We start from the raw sequence: 9,682 nt of genomic DNA, 5'->3' as shown, positions 1-9,682 counted from the left end.
GTCCAATGACATTCATGAACACACATAAGCAGCATACATGGCTCCATTGAACACAGCAAGGAATCTGGAGAATAGATAGGAATTCTATAGAATGAAGATTTTCAATAGAATGAAGATTCTAGGTGTGTAGAAATAGAGTTGTGCATTTTATCGGGAAACCTGAGTCATAGCTGTAATGGAATTTTATTAAGCTCATTGATGTCACTCACAAATTTCCATCAACTCAATAAAAGAAGTGACAGAGGAATTAAAACTTGAACTAGGATACTATGAAAGGTACAAAATTATGTCACCCAAAAGGAAAGATCTCTGATTGCAGATACTTGGGTTGGCCATCTTTCCCAACCCACAGACATAAAGAGATGACACGATTGTTGATCTTAAGTTGTTCTGCCGAGGAGCTTCTGCAGAGCTTTCTTTATGTCCCTGTTCCTCAGGCTGTAGATGAAGGGGTTCAACATGGGGGTGACCACAGTATACACCACAGTGGCCACAGTACCCTTCTTTGAAGGAGATAAAACAGCTGAACTGAGATAAACTCCTATACCTGTTCCATAAAATAAGCAAACGACCGACAGGTGAGAGCCACAGGTAGAAAAGGCTTTATACTTCCCTTCTGATGATGGGACTTTCAGAATGGAGGAAATAATTCGTATATATGAGCAAAGGATCCCTGAGACCGGGACACCACCAAAGAAGGCACCGATACAGTACAGTAATATGGTACTGGTGGATGTGTCCGAGCAGGCAATATTGATGAGTTGAGGAGGATCACAGAAGAAATGAGAAATTTCCAAGTTCATGCAGAAGGTAAGTAGTGACAACATTAAAATGTGCATCTGGGACTCCAAAAAGCTGACAAAAATAGAGATCAAAATCAGTAAGCCACAGAGGCGGGGGTTCATGATGACTGTGTAGTGCAGGGGGTGACAGATGGCCACAAACCTATCATAAGCCATTGCAGTCAGAAGAAGACTGTCCATACATCCCAAAAAGGCATAAAATGACACCTGTGTCAGGCAGCCAGCATAGGTGATGGATTTGCTCTGTGTCTGAATGTTCACAAGCATCTTGGGGACTGTGGTGGAGATAAAACTAATGTCAGTCAAGGACAGGTTGGAGAGGAAGAAGTACATGGGGGTGTGGAGGCGGGAGTCGGAGCCAACTGCCAGCATAATGAGTAGATTCCCAAATACGGTGACCAGGTACATGGTGAGAAACAGCCCAAAGAGGAGGGGCTGCAGTTCCGGATCCTCGGAGAGACCCAGGAGGAGAAATGCTGAGACCCTCGTTACATTCTGAGACTCCATGTTCCTGAGACAGCTTTCAAAAACATGTTGAAAGGAAAAATGTATCAGCTGTCTGCTATATCTTCACTTAAGAAATTCAAAGTAAATTGTTCATTCTTATGGAACGAATACCTCAGTACCTTAAGTTACAAACTCAGTTATAGAAACGCCATTCTCTCCAAATTCTTTCCGCATGGGGTCTGTGATATGCGCATGTTTCTGCACTTGCTCCCCATGTCTTTACCCTTCTACTGTTTACTGTTACTTGGACAAAATTAGTTTCCATTCAACAACTTGGGCATAATTTGTCTTGTGAAATTAGTGACAATCCCCTGAATGTAACGTCACCCTTCCCACTTCCTCTCTGGGGTCTCTCTTTCCCTTTCTTACCCATTCTTACCTTCTCTGCTTTGTTTTCAGACAAATGTTCTGATTTTTGCTTCCAGTCGTTGACCATACTGAGGGATCAACTCCTATGTGGTGTTATTATTCTCTCTAAATGCTTGTCTACTGCTTATCTTTGGGGGTGGCTTTCCTTCCACGCTTGAAAAGTGTCTAAGATCCATAGCATAAGTTGGTCCCCCGATCTCTATCAGATCAATATTTGTGGCCTTTTTCATGATTGTGAATTTTGTTCTACATTTTTAACTCCCTTTCTGTCCAGAACCTTTGGTTGTGACTGATTAGAGTGGTGAGTACAGATAGTAAGGTGTCTTCCAGGTCTATGGAAAGCATGGTTTGTGTTTCCCACTAATCATTTCTAGTGATTTTCCCCATAAGTCTCTAATGTCCTTAACTGTCTATGTTCTGCACGAGGAAAGGCTAATAGTTGTATCGTTGATGGATGGTCACAGCTTTTAAGATCCCAGTCAGTACACATGGAATTAGGATGAGGAATTGTGGACTTTTCTGTGTCAGTTAATCTAAGGTGTCCTAAGTCTGTGGTCCTAAGTCCTCAAGGCCACAGGCTCATTCCTCAAGGTGTTTGGTGTAACACACCCATTGTAGAGACACAGGTCTGGATGATGTTAGAAAAGCAAGGACATTTCAAGATGAGAAATACACAGAAAAGTAAAATGCCAAACCCCCACTCCCATGAAGGAAACAAATGCAATAGGAAATTTGCTTCTCATTAAAGGCAACGGAGGTAAATACTACTTATTAGATATACAATCCTCCAACAATGATCTATAAGTATTTTAATAGCTATGCAATCTGAATAGTCATGAGGAGATTAGAACTATATCCACAAATACGTATATATGTGTATTTATATATCTATAATATATCTGTGTATATTTGAACCAGAACTCACTACCGTCAAGTCAATGCCAACTCATTGTGACCATCTAGGATAGGGCAGACCTGCCCCCTTGGGTTTCTGAGATTGTTACTCTTTACAGATGTAACGCTATACAGAAAGCCATACATTTGATAGAGGAAACTTAGCATCACATATTTGGTCTAGACATGTTTTCAAGAAAGACTATCCCCTGGGAAAGGAAGTTATGCTCATTAAACGCAGGGTCGGAGAGAAAGAGGAAGGCCGTGGATGAGGCAGGTGGACATCATGGCAACAACCACGGCTCAAGCAGAACAGTTGGGAGGAAGAAGGCAGACCAGGATCGTGTCCTTCTGTGGATCCAGGAGCTCCTCAGTGAGTCTGGCAGCACCTCACAACAGCTGTAATGCTGCCCCTTCAATGCTCTCTTATTCATATTGATATATTTTTATTTGTAAACATTTTTTCTTGGATAGGTGACCAACTATTATTATTCTAAAAATATACTCAGGTGTTCTCATTCACTACAGTACTTTGTTTTAACTTGAGATGAAGTACACACATCTGTTTCAAACACTTTAACGATGCATAGTATTACTGAGAAAGGTGCCATTTTATTTGCCAACATCTTATACTAACTCTCCTATGAAACGTAGTGTGCAACTATTCATATCACACAATTGTGAATTTCTATATGATGTTGTGCGTACAGGACAGGCAGTGTTTCACTCTGATATTCACCGTGGGCCATGGGTCAGGACTGACTCAGCAACAACATGCATACACAGCATAGTTTCGATGAGGTGTAAAAAATAAATGGATATCCAAATTTCCTAATGATTGTCAATATTTTCCCAATAAAAGTGTCAGCTCACACTAAATTATTTTATTATGAAGGTATGAAATCATAAATACCCATGAAAATTCTGTGGGAATAGTCATTCCATCATAGATTCACATAAAAATTGTCATCTTGTATAGGAAATAAAATGAATACTAATCATAGAAAGCTCTACTACAATCCACAGTCTGTGCTATGAAGTCCCCGGTAAGCCATTAACCCATTTCTCTCTCCCTCTCCCTTCCCCTTCCTCCTTTCCTCCTATCTATCTATCTATCTATCTATCTATCTATCTATCTATCTATCTATCTATCTCGCTCAGCTTTTCCCTGTGAAATACATGAGGCTTTATAGAATGGAACATGATCTTTGTATTCAATAACTTATCGAAGTTCCCTGGGCTTTCCTGTTTCCATCGTTTCTGCCTGTCTTCCCCTAGTTGAATATTATTAGGCCAATTATCTTATTCACACACCAGCTCACCAGATTGCAAGAAGTAGAATGAAAAGTTCTGCCTCTGTTTTGATGTGAAATTAAAGCAGGTTTGATAAAGAACCGACACAATCAGCTCTGATGGGGAGTTAGTGGTCTAGAATTAAAATCCAGGAGGATAAGTTTATAGACCAAATCTTTGGGACACTAAAGGTGCATGTTAATCTCTCAACTGCATTCAGTTGGTGTTTTTAACTGAAAATGAGGATAATTACTTTATTTCTAAGATATGTGTGGCAGGTAATAAAGGTTTGACAGAGTAAATATTTGGTCATGGTTTTTCAATCAGAATTTTAATCACTATGGATACATATCATTGATGAAATGTAATGCCAGAAATATGTAATCTCCTTCATTTGATTACACTCATATGCAAAATTTAGAATCTTATCATAGTGCAGAAAATCTGAGTATACGAAGTGGTGAGAATATGATGTGGTAAAATCTTAAATACTATATGATTACTTCCCCTTTCTTTTTTCATTTAGTTTAATTTTATTTTAATTTATATGAAAATGTCCACAATTTTCAAGACTACTTCAACACGTTACATCATATTAAATGGACAGAAATAGATTCCACACAGGACCCACATATTCACGCTCTAGTATACCTTGTCTCTAAGAGTTAAATATTCGGCTCCAAATTCATCAGCTGTTGAAACTTATCAGCTGCTATTTCCATAAAGGGTTTCTGAAGCTTCTTGAATCCTGTAGCACAGCTGTCTCTGTCCTGTAGAAGAGCTGGGAATTGGAGTCAATTCAAGAGCTCAAAAACTCATTGCCATCGAGTCAATGCCAACAACACATAGTGACCTATAGGACAGAGTAGAACTTCTACAAGTATGCATGACCTTTGGGGACTACAAAGCCCCAACCTTCCCCCTCCCCCACAAGCAGGCTGGTGGTTTCAACTCATAACCACTCCACTACCAGGCGTGGTGGGTTTCAACTGGCTAGTCCTACAGGACATCCTTGTATGAACGAAATCACTCAGCGTGTGGAGGCCATGCCTCCTACCCTGTGTTCCTGTGACTCAAAGACCAAAGGTCTATTTTTGTTTAACGTAGACTTGCTGCTGTCTGTGTGATTGCAGTCTAGTCTCTGACAAACATAGGAGAGGTTCTGGGCAATCAGAGACGAGGGAGTCTTGGTTGTTTCCTTGCAAGCATTCACTCTCTGCTCACATATGAATGACAAGGGAATGGCCCTTCAGCAATCCAGAGAAAAATCAATTCTTGGCTATGAGAACATCCAGAAGTTTTGCCTTTACTGTATGCATCCATCACATATTTAACCATTTCTGTCACCATATTTAGTAATGTGTGTAAGACATATTATATGTTCAATCCTTACAGCAACGCAGATCTTCTGCTATCAGTTATGGATCAAGTGATATGGCAACGCAGAGATTCAGAAATATTTGCCATATGCCACAAAGATCATAACTAGAACAAACTGCATTAAAATTAAAGTTCTCTTTGGCCGATGAATTAAACAGCTTCACTTAGCTGTCTCCTATTTTAAAATGTATAAAGCGGAGGTCCAGAGAACCTAACCACACGTTCATCAGCATTACAACATCACACAGATTCCAGTCTGCTGACTAAAAACTGGACCTGAGAGCCAGGCTAGACCTCTCCCTTTTACATTATAAGGGACCAGTGTGCACGCATGAAGCAGAAAGAGGACAGCTGAGATAAAATAAGGAGTTAGGACAAGATAAAGATCTGTCCTGATTTATAACTTGCCAGAACTTTCTGTGGGTCCCTTAATATCAGGCATACTTTCAATTGCTAGGGCACCAAGAAGCTCCAGTGCTGTGCCTTGTAGTGAACCATCAATCCCCCAACCAAAGACCAAAGAGCACAGTGAGCAGGGATGTTTGCCTGCAGAGATTGGGGAAATGAGATGCCAGCATGAATTGGCAAGAGAAACAATGGCCAGAGTTTCTATGCCCAGAGCATGTCTCTCTCTCTCTCTCTCTCTCTCTCTCTCTCTCTCTCTCTCTCTCTCTCTCTCTCTCTCTCTCTCTCTCTCTCTCTCACACACACACACACACACACACACACACACACCTTACTATCATCAAGTCAGTTCTGACTAATGGTGATCACACAGGACAGGGTGGACCTGCCCTTGTGAATTTCTGAGATATAATTCTTCATGCTAGTAGAAAGCCTCCTCTTTTCCCCAAGGAGTGGCGGCTTGTTTTGAACTGCTGACCTTGCCATGAGCATCCCAATGCTTAGCCACAATGCCAGCAGGCCGCATCAAAAGGCTATATAGCCTTTTCCTCTACTGTAAAATTACAGTAATGTGTATTGTTCTTTTGTCTGTGTGGTTGTGTGTAAAGGCAAACAAGGTACATAAGAGACATTGCAAATCCTGTCACTGGGGTTCTTTTAACGAACATTGGTGATACTGTCATTACCTTCGTTATCTTCATTATCGTCAGCACCTACAACTCAGTGGTGACGGTCTCAAGTCAGAAGGACCTATTTCCTCCTCCTGGAGAACTGTCTACAAGGGACAACAGACGAACTCAATTATAAATGAACTTTCTCAAACCTTAACTGGAAAAGAAATTTCACAGGCCTTTGAGCTGAAGCTTGGAACACTCCAGGGCCGCACACCTGACCATCCAACATGTGCTCCCTGTCCTAATGAAGAGAAACAACGCTTCCCCAACCCTCTGTCCTCTGTCCCCCACGGAACTCCCTTAACTGCTTTCGATGTGTGCTGGGGCATGACCAAGTAGTCTGCTCTACCAACCTTCCCTGCTTGGTGGACAATAAGGGCTGAGGCTCCTTCCTCAGGATTATCAGGTAAAGAAACTCAGTCACGGACCTTCCGAGGCAGGCACCCTTTCTGGAGGAGAAACATGATTACGTAGCTTGCTGGTTGATATGGACAAATTGAAGACCTGGATGGCAGAGGCAGTTTATTTACAATTGCAAGGTAATGAGACCTAAATAACAAGAGCTCACAATTAGCCAGATTGGTGCCCATTACTGTAATCTCGGAGGACTTGTTAATATTAATGACAGAGGGAGTGGAGGAAGCCATTTCCTTGCAATCCGGGTCTTGTGCTTTTAAGGCCCATACTCACCCGTGTTCCTCATTTCTGCATTGTAGGGGTGTTAAAATGAAAATTCAAACATCTTTTATTTTCCCATTAAAAATATCAAAATGTGATTTGCTACCTCAAACTTTTGAACTTCAAATTCTAATTTAAGGAGAAATCAGTCTTTATCCTTTGGTGGTACTACTTGATGAAAGATTGAACCCACCTAAAGTTCCAGCACCCTGGTGAGGTAGGGGTTACATACTGGGCTGCTAACCAAACAGTCATCAATTCAAAACCACCAGCCGCTCAACATCAGAAAGATGTGGCTTTCTAGTTCTTTACATAGTTAAAATCTCTGAAACTCACAGGGGGCAGTTCTCCCCTGTCCTGGGTCATCGGGCGGCAGCATTGACTCAAGGACAGTAAGTCTGGAGTTTGGAGAGTGGTTCTTTGGAAGACAGGCTTGATGATCTCTTCCAAAAGGTCACAACTGTAGAAATCTGTTGGAGGGGAATATTACTCTGCACATAGGAGCCAATAGTCAGACTCAATCCATTTTTTAAAATTGATACCTGTGTCACTAAGGACAATTTTATGTAGCTCTTGAATGTGGTTTTTGGTTTGATCCTTTGGTGATTTTAATGTTTACTAATTTAAATGACATTAATTCTGATTTTTCTGTGTTCATAATGAATGTTGGAATATTAGAAAATTACTTGTTTTGTTATACTTTCTGGGTAGCTTGAATCCTCACTTAAATATTTCTGTTGTCCTCAGAGAAGACTGCATTAAAAGGGTTGCCCAGGGCTGTAATCATTTTAAGGCTTGACAGGAAGAAGATTGAGTTCGAAGGTCACTCGGTGTCACTTAGCAGGATTCAGTTCCTCAAAGACTGTTGGTAGAGGCCTCCTTCATCTTCTGTCCATAATATCATTGTGTAAATTTCCCCTCCACCATCTGTCCATCAGTGTATCATGCTGTGGTAGCCTGTGTGTTGCTGTGATGCTGGAAGCTGTGACATCAGTATTTCAAAGCCCAGCAGGGTCACCGTAAGTAACCAGGTTTCAGTGAAGCTCCAAGACTAAGAATAGACAACGAAGAAGGATTCTGCTGCACACTTTGGAAGAAGTAGTCACTGGGAACCTTATGCATAGCTTTGAAACACTGTCAGCTACTGAAGGCCTAATGAATGGAAGAAGCATGTTGTCTGAGATATGCCAGAGGATGGGCCCCTTTAATCTGAGGGCCTGGAGATGTACCTGCAGGAGAGCTGCTCTCTCATAGCCGACCATGGTCCCATGAGCAGAGGACAGCCTGTGGGACTGGAGTGTTAGGGAGGTTCATTTGCTGATGTGTGTGACACAAGGTAGGGAGAAACAGCTGCAAAACTCGGCTGATGGTCAGCACTCAGAATGTGTGAAGTATGAACCTAGGACAACTTGAATTGCTCAGAAATGAAACTGAACACATAAAGATCAATAGACAAGGCATGAGTGGGCTCAAATCAACTGTGATGGGTGGTTTTGACCGAAAAATCATATGATTAAGTATGCCAGGGATAACACAATCAGAAGAAATGGCATGGCATTCACTCTCAAAAAAGACATTTCAAAATCAATGACATTATCAATAGAATTACACTATGCCTCAGCAGGAATTGTTAACATCCCCTATCATAAAATGAATATGGTGTTTCTAAAATGAACCAGAGATTTATACAAACCATAGATATATGAATAGATTTGGGGGTGTCACACTTAATTCTAGCCCTAATGTAATAACAATTAGATCTTATGACACAGTCCTCCTTGACTAAATGATCACTGAAGACACGGGTGCTCTAGCAAAGTGTGGTGCAGAAACCAGCTAGTGCCCGACTGCCAGAAAGAACAGTAACTGGGGGTCTTAAAGGCCTGTGTTAGCACAAGCAGCCACATGAGTGGGGTGACTACTAATTAAGAGAAGGAGCCCACCAGTGCATGTGAGCAAAGACTATAAACCATGCGATGCAAATAGAAGGAGAGAACGGTAGCAGAGCTTACATTGTGAGCACTGGGTTTTCAGAAGGCTACGGGTGACTCCCAACATAGATTAAGTCTCTGGTGAATCCCCTCTGACTAGAATCCAGGGATTTGAGTAACCTTGCTTTCAAATAGAGAGCCTTATAAAGTCTATTACAGCAGATGAAGTTAAACTAAAATATAACACCATATCCCCTCATCTCTCTTTTGATCCAAGTTGCTTCGGGTTTTAATATTTTTTGTTTATTTTCTATTGAGTTTATCTTGGTTTTCTTTTTTCATTGCTGTTGGTTTCATTTTGTTGTTTGCTTCCTGTTTGTGTTTTAATCATTTCTGTATATGAAACCCAGGTGAGGTAAATCTATAGAGATGGCTTGATCTATAGTAACCTATTTAACAATTATCTACGGAAATGATAGGAGAGGTTTGGGGCCAGTGAAGAACTGCCAATAATAAGTAAGAAAACAAAATGTTCTGAAATTTATTGTGTGATGTTGCATATATCCTCAATATGATTTAATATTAGACTATTTTTAAAATGTAGATTCTTCTTCCGATTAAAAATATAATCTAAAATTTTGATGTCTGTAAACTCATTGTTTTAATCATCATGTAATCCTGGGAGATCTAGGTCTTTGGTACCAAGAAGCTGATGCTTCTTCCATGTTTTTTAAGTTTTTTATTGTGA

At 40.8% G+C, this 9,682-nt stretch overlaps 1 protein-coding gene across 1 annotated transcript; it reads right to left on the bottom strand.

Annotated features, from left to right (window-relative positions):
* Positions 1–380: 380 nt before the first annotated feature.
* On the bottom strand, positions 381–1,322 carry LOC142431367 (olfactory receptor 7E178-like). Its single transcript, XM_075536274.1, has one exon. The coding sequence runs from the start codon at positions 1,308–1,310 to the stop codon at positions 381–383; it is 930 nt and encodes a 309-aa protein (XP_075392389.1). The 5' UTR covers positions 1,311–1,322.
* Positions 1,323–9,682: the final 8,360 nt, after the last annotated feature.

This window comes from Tenrec ecaudatus, chromosome 1, assembly GCF_050624435.1.
Source record: "Tenrec ecaudatus isolate mTenEca1 chromosome 1, mTenEca1.hap1, whole genome shotgun sequence".
Lineage (NCBI taxonomy): Eukaryota > Metazoa > Chordata > Mammalia > Afrosoricida > Tenrecidae > Tenrec > Tenrec ecaudatus.
This window is presented reverse-complemented; position numbering and strand designations above follow the sequence as displayed.